Below are 24,115 nucleotides of genomic sequence, written 5' to 3'. Positions count from 1 at the left end.
AGAGTTTTCTTGTTTGTGTGTGTTCACGGGATGTTGCTGGTTGTGCCAACGTTTATTGCCTGTCCCTAATTGTCCTCAAGGAAAAGCTGGTGATCTGCCTTAAATAATTAAGAAGGTGGAAGTTAAGAAGTCTGTCCAAGAGTCATAGAGTCATACAGCATAGAAACAGGCCCTTTTGCTCACCATGTCAATATCAACAAACAAACTATTTACCCCATTTACCTGCACTTGGCCCATAGTCTCCTATGCTCTGGCATTTTAAGTGCTCATCCCGATGCTCCTTAAATGTTGCGAGATTACTTGTCTCCACCCTCTCAGGCAGTGCGTTCTGGAATTCTATTACCCTCTGCGTGAACTCTTTTCTTTCGCGAATATCTTCTAAACCATTACTCCTCACTTTAAACTTATGCCCTCTGGTCTTCGACACATCTGCCATGGGGAAAAGATTCTCATGATCTACCATATTGTATATGCCTTTTGTATACTTCAAACAGATTTCCCCCACAACCTCTTCTGCTCCAGGGAAAACAAACCCAGCCAATCCAGTTTCTCCTCATAACTACAACTTTCCATCACAGGCAACATCCTAGTGAATCTCCTCTTTATCCTTTCCAGCGCAGCCATATCCTTCTGATAGTGTGGCAACCACACTGCACACATTATTCCATCTGGAGCTTTACCGATGTTTATAAAGTTCCAACAACGCTTCCTTGTTCCTGTATTCTATGCCCCGGCTAATGAAGGCAAGCATCCCCTATGCCTTTTTCACCACCCTGTCTACCTGTGCTGACACCTTCGGGAATCTGTGGACTTGGACAACAAGATCCCTTTGTCCCTCAGTAATCCCTCGGGGCCTACCATACATTGTGTATATCCTTTCCTTACTACACCTCCCAAAATGCATTACCTCACACTTACTGGAATTAAATTCCATCTGCCATTGCTCTGTCCAATTTACCAGCTGATCAATATCAGAGTGCAGCCTAATATCATCTTCTTCACTATCAACAACACCACCAGCTTTCAAATCATCTGCAAACTTACTAGTTATCCTTTCTACATTCACATCTAAGTTGTTAATGTACATAACAAACAGCAAGGGTCCTAGCACCGATCCCTGTGGTTCTCCACTGATCACAGGCTTCCAATCACAAAATATCCCTCCACCATCACACTTTGCTTCCTATTTTCATGCCAATTTTAGATCCAGTTTGCCAAGTTGCCTTGGATCCCATGGACTCTTACCATTTAGACCAGCCTTCCATGTGGGACCTTGTCAAAGGCCTTACTGATGTCCATGTAAACCACATCAACTGCACTACCCTCGTCAATATATTTAGTCACCTTTTCAAAAAACTCAATTAAAGACAGGATCTCCCTCTAACAAAGCCATGCTGACCATCCCTGATCAATCCGTACCTTTCCAAATGTTGATTAATCCTGTCTCGCAGAATATTCTCCAATAATTTCCCTATCACTGACGTCAGACTAACTGGCCTATCCCTGCTGTCTTTCTTGACCAAAGAAACCACATTAGCCATCAGTCATCTGGTGCTCCACCTGTGGCCAGTGAATTATTAAATATATCTGCCGGGGCCCTAGCAATCTCTTCCCTTGCCTCCCATAGCAACCTGGGATACATCTCATCTGGACCTGGGGATTTATGCACCTTTATACCCTCTAAAACATCTAATACTTCCTACTTATTAATCCTAACAAGTTTTAGAACTCACCGTCCCAACTGAAATCCCTGGCTACAATGTATTTCTGCCCTGTGAAGACAGATGAGAAATATTCATTTAAGACCTCATCCACATTGTCTGGCTTCATGCACAGGTTGCCCTTTTCGTCTCTAATAGGTCCTGCTCTCTCGCTGGTAATCCCCTTACTCTTAATATAGTTACAAAAAACCAAGAGATGGGATGAGAATTTTAAAATGAAGACGTTGCCCGGCCAAGAGCCTGTATAGGTCAGCAAACACAACAGTGAGCATGAGGGTGATAGGGGAATGGGATTTAGTGTGGGTTAAAATACAAGCAACAGTGTTTTAGATGGCCTCAAATTTAAGGAGGGTAGATCAGCCAGGAGTGAATTGAAAAAGTCAAGCCTAGACAGAATGAAGGCATGAGTGATGGTGACTTTGGAAATAAACTAGTTAATTGGAAGCTTTTTTACAAAGCAATAAAAAGGTGACAAATGGCAGCCCAATTTACAACTCTCCCTATTATCTTTCAAATTGAAGTCACTGGGACAGAAAACATAGTCATAGTGTGGAGTGGAAAGCCAGTTTACTATCATCCACTCTTCTCTCAGTGACAAAATTGCAAATTATCCTAAGGAGTGAAAATCAAGAACAAAGGAAAGGTGACATTGCAGTGCTAGAGCACTTGAATAAGATTAGCGCGGCAATTGTCCTAATTTACTGTACAGATGCTGCCAGGCCTGTTGAGTATTTCCATCATTTCCAGTTTTTTTTTTAAATTTCTTAACCAAGCCTGGTTGTTTTCCACAGAGACGAGGAATGAAAGGAAAAGCAAAGAAACTTTACTATAAAGCCATTGTGAGAGGGAAGGAGACGATTTGTGTGGGCGATTGTGCAGTGTTCCTCTCTGTTGGACGCCCCAACCTTCCATACATTGGCCGGATTGAAAGCATGTGGGAATCCTGGGGAAGCAACATGGTGGTTAAAGTGAAATGGTTTTATCATCCTGAGGAAACAAAATTGGGCAAAAAATGCAACGATGGCAAGGTGAGACCAATTACTGTAGGAACAGACCACCTTGAGTGTCATTGTGACAATTGATTTTATTTATAAAATCCAATATTAAAGACTCAAATCCATCATTTTAGTGCATTTCCTTTCTCAGTATTATACAACAGTAATGTGGATGCAAGTGACAATATGCTGATGCCTGAATGCAATGTTATGATTTTCAAGTTAAGTATCAACTGTGGAGAGATACATTTCTGCTTTTATTCCATCGACTTTGTTGACTTAGGAGCTGTAACTGAATATTAAAGCTACAATATGTGGTTATCTTTGAGCCATAACATTCTGGTTTTAATTTTTTTTTAATTGTAGATACGCTGTGCCCTAGTGGGGACTTGTATTTGACTATTTAATAATATTCATTTAATAGTTTACTGAAATGTAATCCTCAGCACTAAACTTTTGTTTTAATGAGCGTTCCTCTTGCTGTTTCAGAAAGCATTATACCAATCTTGCCACGAAGATGAAAACGATGTACAGACTATCTCCCATAAGTGTCAGGTGGTCAGTCTGGAGCACTATGAACAAATGATAAAAACCAAGAAGTACCAAGACAGCCAAGACCTTTATTATCTGGCAGGAACATACGACCCTACAATAGGCAGAATCCTCAATGCAGATGGAGTGCCCAGTCTCTGTTAAAAACTAAATGTATGAATTAATGTAAAGCCTGGATTTGCACCACACTAACAGGGATTGAGAAACCATTCTGATTTTTTTAAAAAAACTAACTAACCTAATGAACTTTTCAAATGATGCAAGATGGACTGGATCTGGAAATTTGTTTTCAATACCTTGAGGCTCACATGTAGTCCTGGAATCATTAGCAGTGATCCCTTAAGTGGTTTGCAGAATGGTATGTTGGATACATAACAATTAAGCAGCATGGTTTTTGGATGAATAAGAACTAAGCCTTTCTGGGGATCAGTAATACTGGATTTACCAAAGTGGAACCCTTAGGGCATCAAGTAGGCTGGAATTTCAATGCACGACTTCAAGGCATCAATGGGTCGACCAGGCTGAATTTGCACACGGGAGCCTCAAACAATGGGGGAAGCAAAGTTTTAGAGGTGAGCGCTGGGCCTCAAAGAATCAATGAAGCTGGAATGGACACATGAGAACTGGACCTTGATGAGAGCAGGTTTCAACCATGGGTCAGACAGCATGGAATTTATTTCAGTGTGTGGGTGGGCGTATGTGTGTGCGTGCGCAAGTGTGTATGTGTGCGCGCGTGTGTGCAGATTTGGAGAAAGAAGAAATATGAGCATCATACAAGCCATACACTCCCAGTACCTCTGTCTGCTTTCGACTTTGCAAAGCAGAATCAGGTCGAACATGTTTTTGTTGTTACTTTGTTTCCTGGAGAGTTTTGTAAAAACCCGGGATTTTTTTTTAATGCAGTGCATTACTCAGCTCAGCTGAGACTGCTTGTTAGCTGGAACTTCTGAAGAAAAAAAAGAAAGGGAAAAAAAGACTTGACATTGAAGAAGACTGTTTTCTTATAAAGACAGTTTGTGGCATCATTCTGTCAGACTAATTCTAACCTCTTAACAGTAGTTGAGTGATTCACTTTGAATTAAATGTTCCCTTTTTTTTAAAGTGATGGGTGGAGACAATTATAGTCCCTATTGCTGAATATTGTATAGAATTCTGCACACATTTAGGGAATGGTCAGCCATGTTTGTTCCCTCTCTGTTGCACAGATGTTCAAGAGACAGTCTCCCTTTTAGTGGCTTATGTGGGCTATGTATAAAAAGCTTCTAACACTGATACAAAGAGCAATCCCGCATGAAATAATGTGGTTAGCACTTTGAAGAGAACTTTCTTGCAGCGCACGTATTAACTTCTGTCACCTGTAAACAGTGGAAATATTATTGAGGAAGTGGAAGATAAGACTAAAAACATACCAGAGAATTACAATAGAACCCTGAAGGCTATGGCTGCATTTGTTTTGCTGTACTGATTCATAAGGTATTACAATTTTTCGTAGACATCTATTTCATCTATCCAGTTTATTAACAATTTTTGAAACTATAATTGGGAGGCAGTTCCACCCATGACTTATTGAAAAGTTAAACTACAGAAAGTAAGCCATGTTGAACAGAAAAGTCAGTATCAAAGTCTTCGGGTTTCTTTAGTTCCTATTTTAGGCAAGCATTATGGAAGGACAGCCAGAAGAATCATTAAAACCCAAGTGTTCCCTAATATATCACCCATGGAGCTGTGGTTGTGGTTGTTCCAGAGTAGCTTCTTGTTTCTGTTTGTGTTCTCCTTTACATCAGATGCTGAGAAGGTACCAGTAGACTTCCTTACGCATGGTGGAGATCATTTTTTCCTGAATTAATGTCTGAAGGTAATTAGATTTGTAAAACATGTCAAAGTTGATCACAAACTCTTATTTTTGTGACACATACAAGCGAACTAATGTGGAATAGGGCTTTGGTGATTTGTAAACCATTGCAATAGTTGCAAATGCTAATCAAATATCTAAGTTCCCTATTCATCCATTTATAGTCCAAGTGTAATAACTAAGAGACAGAAGGTGTGGCCGAGTGTGTAACCTTGGCTGTTGTTATGCTACACATTTGTTATTTTTACTTGCTGCATTATTCCATAACTGCAAGCTCAGTGGTGTCAAAACCAGTGATTGAGGTTTATCTATTCCTGTTCTACCAAAGTGTGATTTTCTGTCGATTCACTTTAACAGACGTATAATCATATATAATACATATCAGGGAGCGCAAAAGCAGAAAAGTCTGAACTGGAAATCTGTACCAGAGGGCAACAAAAAAATTGAAAAACTATATCCAAAATTTGAAACAGCTGGTGCAGCAATATTGTTATATTCCTCGCTGATGTTATTATTCAACAATACAGATCATAAACTAAAATCTGGCTTTCTAGATCATGTATTGTTTATTTTGTTTTAATGAAAATCAAACGCGCAATCCTGCAGATTCATGTTCAACAATAAAAGAAGTTTATTATGCAAAAGAAATGAAGATAAAATAGAATACAGTAATAATAAGAAATAACACGTGCTTAAATATTTTGAAACATACAATAAGAATACAATTCTGTTAATCCCAAAAGCATTCCTTTATAGAACTCACTCCACAGAGAATACCCTTATCTTTCACATTCATAGGGCTTAATTTGACTGTGGCTTTAATTCCCTGTCTTGAACATCTGATTGAGTCTTCCTGGATCTTTCACACAACGGAGCATAGACTTTCACTAAAGAAAAAAAGGAACTGTTGGTGCTGGAATATTTTTGAGTTTAAACTTTATCAGCTTCAAATAACTTCTTCAGTATTGTAACCAGACATTTCTCGTCTGGAACATTAGAACAGGTTACCTCAGTGTAAGGAGTTTTGTTTTCATAGAATCATAGGGATTCTATGATTCCACGAAAATAACATTCCTTACACTAATCAGAAATCAAACAACCTGGTAACAGCTGAGGTAACCTATTTCCTAACAGTTATAAACTATTTCCTTTCTTTGGGAACAACTGTATTACACATCTAGTTCCAGCCAAGATTTCTACAAAACTGCCAAACTGAAACCCACATTTTTTTCATCATGGTTTGTGTGTGTCCTTTCAGCCCAAAAAAATGCTCCTGAGTCTTCTATCAGAAAACCTAGTGCACTGCACTGTTTTGTTTGTTCATTCATAAACTCTCCCAAGGTAACAGAAGCGCATTACTCTGCAGAAAGTCTCTCTCTAAAACTGTTTAAAATACTGTCTAAAAATGTGTTTTAGAAGTAGCTACAAGTTAATCTTTAAACTGTTTCAGATAAACAGACCAAAACTCACAAGCCACTGACTCAAACTCTAAAATAAATGATATTAAAATATAAATCAATCACACACCTTACATCAGAAAACGCAGCAGGCTAATTGGAACCTGAAAGAAAAAGAACACAAATATTTCAGGGGGCACAGTGTATTTGATCATTAGGATCTGATGAAGTCACTACCCCTTCACAAATTAACATTTTTTTTCTTTCAGGCTCTGAGCAACTTGCAGCATTTTTTGTTTTTCAGTCCATTCCAGACCCAATTTTATTAGACCTCCTCAGACTGTTTAAGTAACATTTTTTTTGGACCCTATACTGTGATGACTTCAAAATGTTCCCACGTCTTTGAGGAAAAATAATGTCACAAACCCTCAATAGCAAGTAATACCCTGGTAATCAAGATGACTGTGATTTGTGGCTTCTTCTGCTTGTTGTGATGTAATTGGCGACTGTTACACTCAGTATGAAAATAGTGCTGACTGAAAAACTGCCTCTGAATGGAAATGCTTTACCAATTATAAGCTAAGGAGCTCTCTTAAGTAGGTAAATAAGCAGCGGTCCAAGAAACTTCACAAAGTTCTCATGATATTATCACTTGGAACGGAAAAAAGGACTTTTGAAAATCTGAAGCTTATGATTGGAGTGGAGTTAGCATTATTCTCACTGGCCCTGCAGTTGATTATTCACTCATGTGAAATAGAAAAATCATTCATTCAGTGAATTATTATGTAATGGGTGCCAGCTGTACCTACCATTCCAGAATTAATTCAATCATCACCTCATTCCAATAAACAGAACTTTTAAAAACCAGTAGGTTCTTTTTAACAGTGAAGATGAGTTCAAGACTGGGAGCAGTGTTTGTAACTCACTTGCGCCCGTTATTGTCAAAGTGTGAAAGCTTTTCACAAGTTGTTAATGTACAATAGAAATAGGTTATTCGTTATGTCTACAACCCCTAATAACCCTGTCTTCTCCTGTCTCCGTTGATCCCAATACCATCCTCAACTCCCTCTCTTTCCACGTTCTTATTAAAACACTGACTGAGGAACGCATGTGAATGATGTCAACTGACTCACCTCCAAAAGTGGCAAGTTGAACAGTCTGATTCCAGACAGAATGCCTTGCTGCTTGTTGGCACTTCCCCTGATGGGATTGGCACTCCTCAAATGAGGAAGGGTGGAGAACCTATGTGCGACCACTCCAAGGCCCAGCAATTCAGAACACATGCATACTAGCTTACCTGACTGCCTGTCAGCTGTGCTTTCGATCAGTTTGATAATATATATTACCTCTTCGCCATTGATACAGCCTCAGATCCTGGACTGAAAGAACAATGGTGGAGATATAAAATGATATTGAGGCTGTAGTAGTCTTATACACAGTGCCCACACTGGCATTGATCTCGTTTTTACCCCAGCAGTTGCTGTTGTTAACATAGGCTCGTAACTGGTTTCAATAAATCCACATAGGATTGGAAAAATAACTGAAGTGCCCCAAAGTGGAAATTAGGTACATTTGAGTTGAAGTAAAGCAAAGGGATCCAAAAAGATATTTCACTGCTTTAAAAACCAAAGCACTTTGCAGTTAGAATTAAACACCATATAGACAAATCTCCCACTGGCGTGGTCAGAGCAGAACGATACATTTGTCTTTAAAATTAAAACGGAATACTATTTAGCACTTCAGCATTATGACCAATCATTAGAAGAAATGGCTCTCTAGGACAATCAGTGTAAGGAAATGGGTTCCCTTTAAAGCCCCTTCACCTGATGTAATTTATATTATAGTGTTAAAACTATTTGCCGCATTTAGTGTGAATTAATTGTTGTACTAATTCTTGTTGAAACTGCATTCAGGAAGTGTAAAAAACGCTAAAGCTGTTAAGTTAGCTGAATGTTAGAAAGTGCGTTCATGTGGTCGGATTTAGGAAAATCCTACAATTTATCTTGTTAAACCACAAGGGAGTGCTCGATTTGATCTTTAATTAGCTGCAAGCAGGTAATCCTATGCTGTTGAGATCAAGTAGGCATGGACTACTACTAAAAAAAACAATTTTGATACTGCACTGTCAACAACATCCATTGTAAAACTGGAAATAATAGTGTGAAACTTAGACTGCAAAGATCAGCACTGTAGTGATATCATGTTGCCACAAATCCAATGTCTGGACTGCGACAATATTGTCAGCCTGTCTCTCGGAACAAGAAATCTCCCATGAGGACATTTGTGTATATTTTGCAATATAGTATAATAGCTTTCAAGACATGTCCTATAATTTTTTGTTAATACTGGTTTAACTTTGGAAAGGTGCTAGCTATAGCCTTTGTTTGGACAGTTCATGCTGACCACAAAAAAAATCCCACAGTATTTTAATAAAAGAAGAAATTATGTCCTGTTTGAGATGTAGAGGTGGAACAATGATTGGAAATGCTTAGCATATACACTGTTTAATATTGTGATGTTTTCTTTCCCACCCCCTCCACCTTGTCATTTCCCACATGTGGTCTCATGGTGAGGTATGGCATTAGAATGTTTAAAAGGAACAGTTTGACTTGACTCTTGTTGTAGACTGGCACTAAATTCGAGCTTGTTGGTAACCCTGCATAGTTACCACAAAAGGGACACTGTCTCAAGAAAAAAAAATCACAACCACAGTTTACAAAAGGTGTTTAATAGTTTGAATTCATGTTGTTTGTTATTGCTTGGCATAGAATCAGTGTAGTATTTTGTTTTGAAACACTAATATGTTGTAAAAAGAGGGGTTTTTTATATATATACAGCATATATTACTGTTGCATCTCAGTTCTTGGGGATTTTTTGTTCTTAACATTTTGATATGAGCATCATGCAGAGCCATATGTATGCCTCAACCTTTCTAATAGTATCATGCTATAGAAACTCAACCTGGCTTAGGCATGATCTTCCTTTGTTTTGTGTAACATGGCTGCCCTCCAGAAGAATTATTTGAGTTTGCCTGTTTATATTATCAGAAATGTATTTAAGATAAATTGCAGGATGCTTTTTTTTTGTGAGACTAATCTTTGGCTTTTGAACGTTCACTTAGTGACCTTCCTGCATATAGACTGGTGCAGTGTGACATCACAATCGTATATCCTGTATTTTCAATAGGTCAACCTCATCAATCAACTAGGTGGTTTTAGCGAAACATGGAGATCTGAGACTCCATAGCAACAGCTGAAAGATAAAGAGAACCAGATTCCCATGATGCTTCGGGCTGTTTTACATATACTGAATGAAGAACATTTTTATACAAGAACGAATAACAGGAAGGTTTTTCTTTCAAAAAAAGCTGTATACTTTTCCTGAACAAAATTATTATTGACCTGTCGTCTGGAAAGGTCAAAGGTCAGCTCTGGGGGAACGAGGTAATTTTGTTAGGAATTTCTGACTTGCAAGTCAGACGTTCGTGCATTTCTGTAGCGGTGGTAGGGGTGGTGGGTGCAGGTGACTGGAGGAGAGACATGCAAGATCAGTTTCAAAGCGTTCATTGCATAACCCTTAAAGTCACAACTCTTGAAACAATGTAATATATATCTATATATATGCGTATGAACAAGGTGGATTTTAATTTCCACGGTCATGTGAGCTGGGCTATGTTGACTGTCACTTGTGTGCAAGAATCTTTTACCTCTGTGTCACAGAATTTCCTGTTCCATTCTGTACTTCAAATGGGAAACTGAAGCAGTTCTAACTGGGACCTAACCTAGGGGACCCAGCTCTATGTGAAAGGGATTGGTTTGATTTGAGACGGCCTTGTATTTAAGGTTAAAGAAGTGCAGAGTGGAAAAGAATGGGAACATAACCTCCCATCCCCTGCATCACCACCCCCACCATACACACACACACACACACACGCACACACACACAATAGGAGGTTCAGCTGTACTCCATCTGGTACTTTATGTGATGTCACCATTGGACCAATCTGCTAGGCGTTGTATTACCTATTTGTTCAGTCCAGTGACACAAGTGCAATACTTCCTCACTGATGGCTGAGGTTTCACTTTTTTTGCTTGTAAAGTGAGAGCTTCTGGGGACTGGAATTGTGATGCATCATGAGAAATAAATGGGCAAGTAAGACGCAGGCCCGTCTGAGACTTGCTGAATAGTGTTTTAATCCTACAAGTGGTTAGGAGAAGTTTTAAAAAAAATTATACAATAAAAACTACAATATTACAGAGTTATTTACTAGATATTAAAATATTTTGAAACTGAAAACCCAGGAGAGCTTTTTTTTTAAGCTTGTTGATTTTTGTTTTTATTTTGTTTTCAGTTTTTGTTGAAATGGAAGGAACTGTTATTCTAAAAAAAAGTGTTTAAATGTAGTAAAAACCCTATTGTAAATGTGTAAAGTATGACTATGGTCTCAGTTTTTGTGTAAACACTAAAAAAAAAGTTTTATGGACACGATCTCTATGTAAAAGCATTTTAGTATTAAGATTTTTATAGATAACTTGGCTTCTGAATAAATATTTTAAAAAAAGGTTTGGCAAATGTGTGTTTGTTTCAAGGTACTGCAGTATATATTGTCTGCCCACAATTTGGAGGATACACCATCGTGCTGTTGCGGAAACTTTTTCCTTGATGACTTAGGCACCATAAAATTCAGTACGCAAGTTTGAGACTGCCTACAGTGCAGCAATAGATACCGGACATTCATACCAAACACCAGTTTTTTTCTCAGAATTATCCACTTAACATGTTCCTTGTTAAAGTAGACAAGAGTATTTAGTTCTGGAATAGTGTGCTTAACTTTTTAAACTATGTAACCAAGTGTTGCTTGTACATACATGGTCTATACCAGGATGGAGAAAACCTTCCCTGTATGATTTGCTTGCTCTATTTGAGAAACGAAACACCAGTTTGTGGAGGGAGAGACTATAGATAGATCTGATTGAAAACAGATGCTAGGTTTCAGTTTTGAAAATGTTCATTTCCCCCATTCCTCCACTCCCCCAACATCCACAACTTTTTGTCAAACTTTGTTGCATGCTTGCTCTTGCAATTCCTGGACATTGGTCATTATTCATTCTGTTGACCAAAAGGTCAGTATCCACATGCTTCTCATGTCATTGAGTGTGATTGGCCCTGATTTACCACCAATGTAACCAATCTCCTGGTCCTGTTCTCACATGATACCCATGCATGTGCCCTTTCTGTAAAGACAGTAGTAGTGATCAGGAGTAGAACATCTTACCAAATTTTTTGAAATACCATTTTTTCCAGCACAAAATTATTATTGACATGTTGTCTGAGGTCATAGGTCAACCCAAGGGGAAAAGGTTAGAAATTACTGGCTTGCAACTCAGATGTTCATGCATTCCTTAAAATAGGCGTTCAGTGGGTACCTCAGAGGTGACTGGTGTAAATGTCATAGAGCACTTCCATTGTCACCCGCTAAACTCAATTAATTCAGCAAATACTGCCAATCGGTCATGGATATCCCTTGCTTGCATGACTTCAAGAGTTACTAGATTAACTACTGTACTAATAAGAGTTTTTATTTATTTTTTCATTCTATCAGATAAACACGGTCACTGTAGGAACAGAAAATTGAAGCAGGAGTGGGCCATTCAGCCCTTTGAGCCTGATATGATCATGGTTGATCATCCAACTCAGTCCCTGCTCCCACTTTCTCCCCAGACCTTTTGATTCCTTTAACCCTAAAACTATATGTAACTCCTTGAAAACATTCAATATTTTGGCTTCAACCACTTTATGCACCAGAGAATTCCACAAGATCACCAATCTCTAGGTGAAAATATTTCTCCCCATCTCAGTCCTAAATGACTTGCCCCGTATCCTTAACCTGTGACCCCTGGTTCTGGACTCCCTGATCATTGGGAACATCCTTCCTGTGTTTACCCTGTTGTTTGTTATTTAATTGCTGTCCCTTTTGACTGATGAACCAACCAAAAATAAATCAAGAGTAAAAATAGAGCTTTTTTTGATATGCCTTCCGCAATACACAATACTGATAACTCGTAGCATAATTAAAGGCTGAAATAATAATGTCACGTCCTTTCTTTCTGTAACTGCCATCAAATACCATTTACATTGGCTTCAACTTGATTAATTATTTTACCAACATGTTTCTAAATGACCAGAATGTTGTTTGGATCTCAAATGGCATCTCCTATTGTCCTCTATAAAACACCTGCTAACTGACAACTGAAATACCCATTTTTCAGGCTTCTCCATCCAAATTGTTTTGACATTGCCTGTAGGCAAAGGAAGCAAAAGTATGTTTTAAAATGTTTCTTTTGATGTTGCATTATATTTTTTAAAATTAACTTTTTACTCAACCTTCAAATAAATATTGGCCATTCCTTGAGTACCATTGTCAGGCACAATTATGCTCTCCTGCTTCATTCAATTAGCCCCATATAGACCTAACTGTGATGAAGAGTCGTCTAGGCTCGAAATGTTAGCTTGCCCTCTTTCCATGGATGCTGCCTGAATAGCTGTGACATCCAGCACTTTTTGTTTTCAGTTCAGATTTTAGCATCTGCAGTAATTTTCTCCAATATAGTATGGCAAATAGTATTTGTCTATGGAAGCCAAGTTATGTGCTATTCTCTTCAGGCAGCCAAATGTACATTTTCCAGTATGGAATATTGGATAGCAAATGGAAATTATGTCTGCGTTTATTTCCTCTCTTCGTCAGCCAGGTTGTGGAAGCTAGTGGTGCAGTGGTACTGTCATTGAGCTTGTGATCCAGGCTACTGCTCTGTGTTCAAATCCCATAATGTCAGATAGTGAATTTTGAATCCAATTAATAAATCAGAAATTAAAAACTATTCTAACTATGAAAACATGGTTGTCATTAAAACAAAATCTACCTCACTCAGGACCAATGGAAATCAGCCATTCTCATCTAGTCTTGTGAACATGTGATTCCAGAGTATGGCTGACTTTTAAATGGCCTAGGAAGTTACTCAGATGTATCATCCAGCTACAAAGTCTTATAAAAGGAATTAAATCCACTAGGCCTGCCAGCATCAACCTAGGCACCAAATGCCCACACAGCCCCATTCACTCTGCAAAATCTTGGTTACTAACATCTGATAACTTGTGCCAGTTTTGGAGAGTTGTCCACAGACTAGTCAGAAAACTGCCCGTCAGTACAGTATCATCCTATGAGCATGACCAATGTCCCAGATACCACTATCATCACCTCTGGGTATGTCCTCCCACCGATGGCACAGACATACAGTGGTGGTGGCACAGTGGTATGCAATCAGGGCAGGGAGTCCTCACTGTTGACCCTGGATCCCATGAAGTTTCATGCTATCAGGTCAAACATAGGCAAGGAATCCTCCTGCTGATTACAACCTAACATAGTCCCTCCAAAGGCAAATCAATACTTCTCCATGTTGTACATCACAAAGAGTATTGAAGGTGACAAAGGTTCAGAATGCACTCTGAATGAGGGAATCCAAAATCCATGAGCAAGAGTGACTTGGTGGTGCCATTGCTGACTGAGCTGGCTGATTCCAAAGGAAGAGCAACTAAATGTGTTCGGCAGCAGATGGTGAGGCAATCAACAAACGGGAAAACACACTTTGCCTGATCCTCAACAATCTTTCTATAGCAGATGCAATTTCTCCATGACAGTGGCAGTAGGAGTGACCATCACACAGTCCTTCTGGGGACAAGTCAAGCCTTCACATTGTTGATAACGTCCACTATACTGTGTGAAACTACCACAGTGCTAAAAGGTCCAGCAACTCAAAACCGGGCATCCATGTGGTACTGCATCCTATCTGCAGCAGCAGAATTGTATTCAACTACAAACTGTAATCTCATGGCCTAGCAAATCCCCCACTCTACCAATATGAGCATACCAGGAAATGAACCTTAGTTCAACAAAGTGTCTAGAAATGCAGGCAGGAACAGCAGGCATACTGAAAACAAGGTGTCAACCTGGTGAAGCTACAACACACAGCTACTTGCATAGCAAGCAGTTTCAGCAACACGCAATAAACTGAACTAAGTAGTCCCACAAGCAACAGACCAAACATTAGGTCTCTGTACTGTCACCTCCAGTCACAAATAATAGTGGACAATTAATAAACTCACCAAGGAGGAGGCACAACAAGTATCCTAATCCTCGATGTTGGGATAACACTGTATGTCAAGACAAAAGTTAAGGCTTGGTATTTACAAGCATCTTCAACCAGAAATGCTGAGCAAATGAACCATTTTGGCCTCCTCTGATGTCCTACTATCACAGATGTTAGCCTTCAGCCAACTTGAATCACTCCACATGATGTCAAGAAACAGATGAAAGCACTAGATAGTGCAAAGGCTATGGGTCATGACAACATTCCAGCAATAGTACAAGAACAGGTTAAAGGCAAGGAACTCTCTGGTGAGTAATTCACCAGCGATAACCACAACATATGGATGAATAAGAAAACTATTCTTATTCATCTGTTCATTTCTGCTCATAACTCGTATGGCAGACTGTTCATCGCACATATGACTCCACTTTGGTGCCCCATTCTCTGTCTAATCACCAGGCTATGCAGCTAAGCTGTCCTTAGCTATATCCCATTTCCTACCTTATCTGGGTGACTGCTGCTCTGTCCCCAGTTCCCACTGTAGACCAGTATCTCATCATTGTCCAGTGAGAGTTGGGGGGTTTAAAGATAGGGAACTAATTAGACAATTCCAATGAAGAGCTTTTATTAACAATTGCTAAATGTAAACACATAAAAAGAATAGAGGCTATAGTTTACCTCCACAAGGCAATCAAAATACTGGCATGATGATCAATGACTATTTTACAGTCCACAGTTGTCTGACATCCACTGAAAGTGGGTGTCAATCAGGTCAGGTTTATAGTCCTCAATGTAGCTGAAATCTCTTATGGCCAAGGGAAGCTTGCTCATTCCCAATGTCTTCATTGGAAGACTGTTTCCATTTCTCCACTTCCTCAGCATCCAGCACATCGCCTTACTTTATGCTCCAATAGTGCTGAGCACAGCACGTCAGGATGATGGGTGGTTCACTCCATACGGACTATACTGTAGGGCACCCCAGACCACACCATGCAGTGGAATCATATCTTCAGCAGCCTCATTGTCTGTTCCACCATGGTCCTGGTCGAAGCAGGGGCAGTATTATATCTGTGCTGCTCATCAGTCAGGTACTACACAATGGTGACATTATCCATGGTCGCAGTACGTAACCCTTGTGCCCAGTAACCAACCTTGTAAAACACCTGAACCCTTAAACACACCAGGTACATGAGAGTGCTCCAGGACATAGGTGCCATGACAGCTGCTAGGATGGTGGGCACACACCCATGGAAAGTGGTAACAGTGATCCCAGGTCTCCTGGACATTGATTGAATGGAACCTCTCCCTGTTAATGAATTCCACCGTGTAGTGATATGACCCTCTCAGGGTGTGGTACGTACTATCGATGTCACACTTCAGCTGAGGAAACCCAGCCATGTTCCTGAATCTTACTGCCCGGCTGCAGCACTGACCTCGTCATTGGGAAAGGAAATGAACTGTTGTGGTCTTATACAGATGGCATCAGTCAATGTTCTGATGGATTGGTGACAGCACAACTGAGAGATTCCACATGGGTCAGCAATTGATCCCTGGAAGGAGCTGGTCACATTGGAACATTGGAGTTCGACACAGCTGGAGTGAAACTGCAACCCCACCGCCCCAACCCCACCACCACCACCACCTCCCCCCCGCCCCCAACTTCCCCATTGTATTAACATTGCTGAAGCCATTAAGGAATGACACCTTATGCACCTTCCCAAATTTCATGGAAGCGTCATGTTGAAATATGATACGGTGAATAAGCTTATTGGTCATGCAACTTTTGTCTTCCATACACATTCTTTCCTTCACCCTTAACACCTACTTCTGCCTTTATAGAATCACCAAATGTTCACAGCACAAAACTAGGCCATTCTGCCTGTCAAGTCTGTGGTAGACGCCTGCAGAAGCAAACTGGCTAGTCCTTTTCCCTTGCCCTTTCTATACAGTGCTTATTTTTTTTGCTCTTCAGGTCCATTCCAATACAGTCAATTCCCACAACTGCCTGCCTGGTCAGCCAGCACCGGCTCGGGATAAAGGCCCAGAGGAAGGTCCGAGCTCTGCACAAGGAGCAAGATCACTTGATACGACACTGGTCAGCTCAGATGCAGCTCTGTGCAAACCTACCATTTATCAAAGAAAATTACTTTTTCACAGAAAGTGCTTCAGAATCCAATGAAGGGTGAGAGGAAAGTTATTTTGTCAGAAGAAAATTGTCATTTTTGTTTGAAATAGATTGACCACTGTACTGTGGTATATTGATGCTGGCTGGCTAATTGGAGGCCCTTTCAGTAGAGAACGAGAAATGACTGTCATGTATGTCAATACATTTTGTTAAACATGTCTTTCAATGTATGGAAACAAAAGAATAGAAGATATGTTTCATTCGGAGCACACCAGGACCACAAAATGGCTTATGGTGTAATTACCTATAAACCAAAACTTTTCCAGAATTTTTAAGAGTATGGTGAATCTGATCTGGGTAAATGTATTCTGCTGTATTGGTTCTTTTTGGTTTTTTTTAGCTCCTTGAAAAGCAATAAAGTGGAAAATTCAATTTGTACCACAAAGTGGAAAGTGTCATCCATAATATTGTTAACGGTTGGAGTTGAATTACAGTGGGATGATCATTTTCAGATGACCAGATTATGGGCAATATTGTGTCCCTTGATCTCTGCTGGAAACCCTGTTAGTTTCCCATGTATATAAATAGCTTAGGTAGAGAAGGGATCATTCTCAGTACCATTGCCTGCGAAGTTACCTAATGGAGCAGATTCCTCACCCAGTGGAGAATGTGGCAGAGTTTTTGCATCCCATTTGCTTTTCAATGGAATAAAAAGAGCAGAGTTCTACAACAGAGGAGTAATCTGTTCTGCGAGGTTATTGCACCAGACAGTGATGGGGAAATTTATTCCAATTACTAAAGAATGTTAACTGAGTGCAGCAAGAGATCAAATAATGGAAATCAGTATGTGTGTGGCCGAAACACCCAGGATTAGGAGTTAGCTGCCTTTGAACGTCCCTTCAAAATTCCCATTGGCAGAGAGCTCCAGAGATGCTTAAAAGTGGGAATGGAAGAGGTGGAGGCATCTGAGTAGGAAATTCTTAGCAAATCTGGATTTCTAGGCTCCAAGACACCAGGGGATGACTATCCTTCTAAGCGAATAGAGCCAACCATAGAGAAGACTCCCTGCACCTGAGCTGCAGAAGTCAGGACAGCATTCCAATGTAGTGGCAGCCAGAGGAGAAGATATTCTGAAAACACACAGGGGGCATGAGCGAATTATAAGTAGCCTTTAATTTTCATAAATATATGTTTGTACGCACATTTAAAATGTCTGCTCAAGTATAATTTTCACTGTCAGACCCAATGATGTCACACCCGTTGAGAGGTGAGCAGCCTCTCAGATTTCCCAAGTTTAAATGAAGTTGCAATGGTTAAGCATTGTTCATCTCTTACAAGCAACCGATTCCTTGACTGCAGGTGGCCTCAGATGTTAGGGATCCATGAGCCAAGATGGTGGTGACTTCAGTCAAGGTGTTGCACTTTAATGTGAACAGCTAAAGGCAACCTCAATGTGCAGGGATGTGCTAGGGCCTGGGCTGCACACATCATTTTACACTGACACCTACCTTGTGAGTGAATCAATGATTATTCCACACATTTTGGCAGGGAAAGGCCCATTCTTTGTATTGATTTTCCAGACAAGAGCTCTGCCATTCAAGGCTGAGTGATGTACAGTGGGCATGCTCATTCCACCTCATAGCACACAGGTATGTCAAAAAAATCTCTGCACAAAGTGCTGCCACTCACAGGTTCAATGCTGTTCTATAGAATACATTTCAGGGAAAGGTTTGTCATGGAGATCCCCAGGGTCAGTATTGGGACCTTTGCTTTTTCTGATGTATATTAATGATCTGTATCTTGATATGCAGGGGACAATTTCAAAGCTTGCAGATGGCATGAAATTTGGAAGAATTGTAAATTGTCAGGAGGACTGTGTTGGTGGAGTGGACTGAAAGGAGGCAGATGAGGCTCAATGCAGAGAAGTGTGAGGTGACGTACATTGGTTGGAAGAATATTGAAAGACAATATAAAATAGGGGGTACACTTCTAAATGGAGAAGACGAACCTGAGTGTGAACATGCACAGATCATTGATGGTGGCAGGATAGGCGGCAGTTAATAAAGCATAGAATGTTCTTGTCTTTATTCATAGAGTACAAAAGCAAGAAGGTGATTTTGAACTTGTGTAATATATTTGTCAGACTTCAGCTGGAGAATTGTGTACAGCAGTGGGCATCAAGTCATAGGAAAGATATGAATTTATTGCAGAGGGCACAGAAATGATTTATAAGGATGGTTCCAGGAATGAGAAACTTCAGTTGTGAGGGTAAATTGAAGAACTTGGAACTGTTCTTCTTGGAGAGAAGAAGGCTGAGAGGAGATTTGTATGAGGATTTCAAAATCATGAAAGGGCTGGGTAGAGTTTATAGGGAGAAGCTGCTCCCATTCCTAAAAGGTACAAGAGCAAGAGGGCTAACGTTTCGGGTCTGGACCCTTCTTCAGACCCTTTTTGTGAAGAAGGGTCCAGACCCGAAATGTCAGCTTTCCTGCTCCTCTGATGTTGCCTGGCCTGCTGTGTTCATCCAGCTCCACACCTTGTTATCTCAGATTCTCCAGCATCGGCAGTTCCTACTACCATGAGCAAGAAGGCATAAATTTAAAATGATGTGCAAAAAAGCGAGGGTGATTCGAGAAAAAAAGTTTTCACACAACGATGCACTGCCTGGAAATGTGATGGAGGCAGGTTCAATTGAAACATTCAAGAGGGAGTTGGATGATAATCTGAATAGAAATAATCTGCAAGGGTATGGCGCAAAGCAAATGTTTGCCACTAGGCAATGATGTCTGTTTGATTCTGATTGATTTGAGAGGATTGGCTTATAAGCAGACATTGAGTCAACTGAGACTACACTCACTGTAATTTAGAAGAATGAGTGGGCATCTTAAAGAAACATAATAAATTATGAAGGGAATGGATAAGATAGAAGCAGGGAGGTTGTTTCCACTGGCGGGTGAAACTAGGACGAGGGGGTATAGCCTCAAAATAAGGGGGACCAGATTTAGGGATTGAGTTGAGGGGGAACCTCTTCACCCAAAGGGTTGTGAATCTGTAGAATTCCATGGCCAGTGAAGCAGTTGAGGCTACCTCATTGAATGATTTAAGGCAAAGATAGACAGATTTTTGAACAGTAAAGGTATTAAGGGTTATGGTGAGTGGTTGGGTAAGTGGAGCTGAGTCCACGAAAAGATCAGCCATGGTCTTATTGAATGGCAGGGCAGGCTCGAGAGACCAGATGGCCTATTCCTGCTCCTATTTCTTATTTTCTTATGTCTGAAGAGTCAAGGCATGCACAATGGGCTGAATGGCCTCCTTCTGTACCGTAACAATGCTGTAATTCTGTGAAAATGTGTGGTCAACCATTTTCAGATAGGGTCTACCTTAAATGACAACCTTCCCTTTCCAAGCCCCACCATGTTCAGGAATATGGATGAAGTTTTAGGAGAAATAAATGAAAGGTATTGCAAAATGTATGTTTAGTTCATGATGCAGAAAGATTTCCAAATCTTTTGACCTGCTTAATATAATGGAACGTAGCCACAAAATTGTGTAACTTGAAGATGAAAGGGGATTTTTCCTCTTTGTGTGACTTACTCAGTTTCCCGTAGTCCATTCTGGGCCTGGCAGCCACCATTACATGCAAATGAGGGACCTGCCCACAATCTCAGAAAGTTAGTTGTGGCCACTGGTGGAGGTCCCTGCGGGTTTAGGAATGGTAGATGGTTGGATCTATTGTGCCTTCCAAAGTACAAGCTAACATCTCTGGAGTGGCACTATCACCCAACAATGTTATTACTGAGGTTTGCCAAAGCTGACTCCTTGTTACATTCTTTTATGCATCATTTTCAATTATGTTTATGAAATTGAAGAATAAACAGATGTATTAGGAAGATTTTAACTAGTTCTTCCACACTTATGAAGCTAGTCTAATAATGACGCAAGCATCATTACAGGTTTTTCAGAAGTTTTCTCTCTTGCTGTTTTGATCTTAGTTACACAACGTAACAGCTGGTTGTAGAACCCACCCTTGGCACTTCCAGAGTCCTTTGAGATGTTCAAGATGAGAGAAACCCATTGTGACTCATCTCTGATTTTATTACACTCCATTACAGTGCTGTGCCTGAGCTCTGCTCATCTCTACACCTCCCTTGATGGCATAGCTGAGATCACAAATTTGCCTTGTGGATTATTGACTGCGCAAGAGTTGCTCCGTGACTAGGTTTCACAGGTGCCTCAGTGCACTAACGCACAAAACAAGCTTAGACAACAGATAGCCAACTACAGATACAAAGCAGAAAAAAACATTATTAATGCTCCGGGTCTGTGATCTTTCACAGACTTGCTGAGTGTTTCCAACATTTTCTGATTTATTTCAGATTCCCTGCATTACTGTATTTTGGTTTTGGCTGAAAGAAGCAGGCTCTGTAATTACAGTCTGAGCCTGTTCTCTGGAATTGCATCAGTTAACCCCAGCAGAGATTTGTCCCATTCAAAAACAGTCGACAGTCTATGGGCTATGGTTTGGTTGTAGTCATCTTGTCTGAACAATAATCAGCATTTTCATCAACAATGCTAGCAATAACTGTTTCTAATCTATCTCCAACACCACTGAATGGGTATAAAAGCATATTTTCAATTCCAGTAATTTGCCGTGACATTTCAAAACATTTGCATTGGAGCATGACTGCAGTTGGGAATTCATTTAATATGTGGCTGGTATACTGTCGAGTCACCCAGCAAATAAGTAACACTCTTGAATTCTTGTCCCAACAGGTCTGTGGTTGCCTGGCAGCAGAAAAAACAAACGTATTAGCACCATCTATAGCATGACCTCATTAGCATTCAGAGCATTTTAGAACTGCCAGAGTATCTGTTACCCACTTTATTTTCTCATTGTGGGGAACAGTATAGACAGGGTAAGCTGCAGGGGCTAAGGCCACTCCCACCAACTGTAGACTTCATTTTCTGAAGGCACTTTTACGGTATTGTTAAGGATGCAGGGAAGCAGTTCTTACATTACCTTGATGGAACAATTCCTATCATTTGCCAATCATTTTATTGACAAAAGCTTTCAAGATATAAAAAAAAGCAATCTGGATCCATGATGCTATCAGATCTCAAGGTCTCCCTGTTTGGGAGTAATGAAGGGTGGACCAGGCACCCATCATAAACACTATGCCCCAAAATGACAAATGCCTTGTAAAGGGTGAATAGGAGCCAACTGAAGTTGCACAGAAACTGTTGACTCGGTGCACAGGCCAACAAAGGATTGCTGGCTTTGCTGCTTCAGTAAACTAACCATGATCCCTGGAGCCAAGCTCCTCTTCAATTCATCATTGTAGCTGGTTTGTGATGATCCCTGATCCCTCTTTCTTCTGTTGGTCAATCAAGGACTGTTAGTATGTACAGCCAGTCGTGTGCCTACAAGAGACCACAAATATTTTAAACTCCAGTCAGTGATGTAAATTACTGAAAGTTACCCAGAAGAAAATGTTTTGCAACCAAATCTTGAACACTATTTGCTTCAAAATGGTCACTTTGAAATTATGAAAACACTTGTCTTTTTAGTTGTAGCCATCTGACCAACCAGGATGTGATTTAACACTAACAGTAGATCAGGGAGGTATTTGGCAAAAGGAAATAAAAGGTCTTTCAGTCTTCCATTACAGAAGACAATGAATATTGTAAACCTCTTTAACCTCTGACCTTAGCCTCAAAATGACCTTAATATGCAGGCCACTGATAGTCTACTTTTATGTCTAGTTTACTCGTCATTATAGCAGGGTATTTGATTAAAACACAGTACTATAAAATCATATATGGATTTTATCTGCCATAAAGCATTTTTATTTGATTGCATTGGCTCTTATTATAGTGTGCTCTAACCTTTTAACGACTGAAGGGTCTTTGTAGTAGTTTCAAAATATCATTTCCACCATGTAAAACCCAAAATATTATCTTCTCCATTTCTGCAACAGGAGAACTGAGGGTAGAAATAGATGCATGTCCCAAAGTACTGAACAGTTCTTACATCGGTTGCCTTTAACAACAATAATTCTGTTTGATGCATAATTCAAATTTTAATGTAAAACTGTCAGCAATAGTCTCAAAGAGTCATATATGCATTTAGTCTGCTTTTGTCCTCTTTTTATTTTATGATTATGACAGACTGTGTGTCCCGATGGGTGATGTAAACTTTAGGGGAGCAACGAGTAACGGTTCATTAAATAGCTACAGCTGCACTTGATTAAAATTTATCACAGTTGGTTAACCAGAGAAATAACTGTTTCCGCCTCTGACCTTTGCTGTAGTCACTCTGTTCTCTCTCAATCCTTCGCTTTGCATAAGGGGCAGGATATAATGGTCAATCCTTTTGTAGATTGTATGTAGCATACACGGTCTAAGTAGCATATCTTCAGAGTGACTATACAAAATATCATGAAACTTTTCATATTCTTGCTTAATCATCCTGGGTTTATTATGGATAAATGCATCTCCCAACCCAAGTGTATTGTTGCACTATTGCTTCATTTTGCCCTTCAGAAATGCTCTTGTATGAAGTATTTCGCTCCCAGTGTAACAGAACGATATGTTTGTTCAAAGAATGATGTTTTTGCAAGATCATTAACAGAGCAGTGCTCTAAAAAAATTAAATCAAGTGCAAACTGGGCTCCTCACAGGAGGACTAAAAATGTTATTATTTTTAGATGATATTCTCAAATAAAAAGAATAGGTTTTGGTTGGATCTGAAGCATGTTTACCAAATTCCCAATGTCATTTTGCATCAGAGCACCAAGATATTGTGGCATGGCGACAGGTTTAAACTGTCAAACTCTTGAATTATTGGTTGTGGTCTGGGGCTATAGAGCCATGATCTATACATTCCTCCCTATAACCAGGACAGAAAACCAAAGATAACATCATAGATAGCAGGCCAGGCAGCATCAGAGGAGCAGGAAAGCTGATGTTTCGGGTCAGGTCCCATTTCTGAAGAAGAGTCCCGACCCAAAACGTCAGCTTTCCTGCTCCTCTAATGCTGCCTGGCCTTCTGTGTTTCTCCAGCTCCAAACTGTGTTATCTCTGACGCCAGCATTGGCATGTCTTACTATCTCTCAAAGATAACATCATGTCAGGTTTTGACATCATGATCTCCAACTCGTTAGTTTACAACGGTATTGGCAGAGACCTGTGTGTAAAAGCAAAAATAATGTGTGTTTACATATATTTTGTTCACCATCAGGTAACATTAATTTATTTGCATAATGCCATTAACAGTAGAAATGTCACAGAAAAATCACAAGATATAACACCAAGCCATATAAGGAGATA

The 24,115-nt window shown here is 40.0% G+C and overlaps 1 protein-coding gene across 1 annotated transcript in view; it reads left to right on the top strand.

Annotated features, from left to right (window-relative positions):
- The window catches only part of bahcc1b (BAH domain and coiled-coil containing 1b), a 133,790-nt gene extending 122,742 nt beyond the window's left edge, over positions 1 to 11,048 (top strand). The window contains exons 22-24 of the mRNA XM_048610840.1: positions 2,513 to 2,749; positions 3,206 to 3,840; positions 9,704 to 11,048. Of these exons, the coding sequence (XP_048466797.1) occupies positions 2,513 to 2,749; positions 3,206 to 3,412 (444 nt within the window). The 3' untranslated portion in view covers positions 3,413 to 3,840; positions 9,704 to 11,048. The remainder of the gene's footprint in view (positions 1 to 2,512; positions 2,750 to 3,205; positions 3,841 to 9,703) is intronic.
- Positions 11,049 to 24,115: the final 13,067 nt, after the last annotated feature.

The sequence above is a fragment of the Rhincodon typus genome, chromosome 23 (genome assembly GCF_021869965.1).
Source record: "Rhincodon typus isolate 14 chromosome 23, sRhiTyp1.1, whole genome shotgun sequence".
Taxonomy (NCBI): Eukaryota; Metazoa; Chordata; class Chondrichthyes; order Orectolobiformes; family Rhincodontidae; genus Rhincodon; species Rhincodon typus.
Note: the sequence above shows the minus strand (reverse complement) of the source record. Positions and strands in the feature narration are given on the sequence as shown.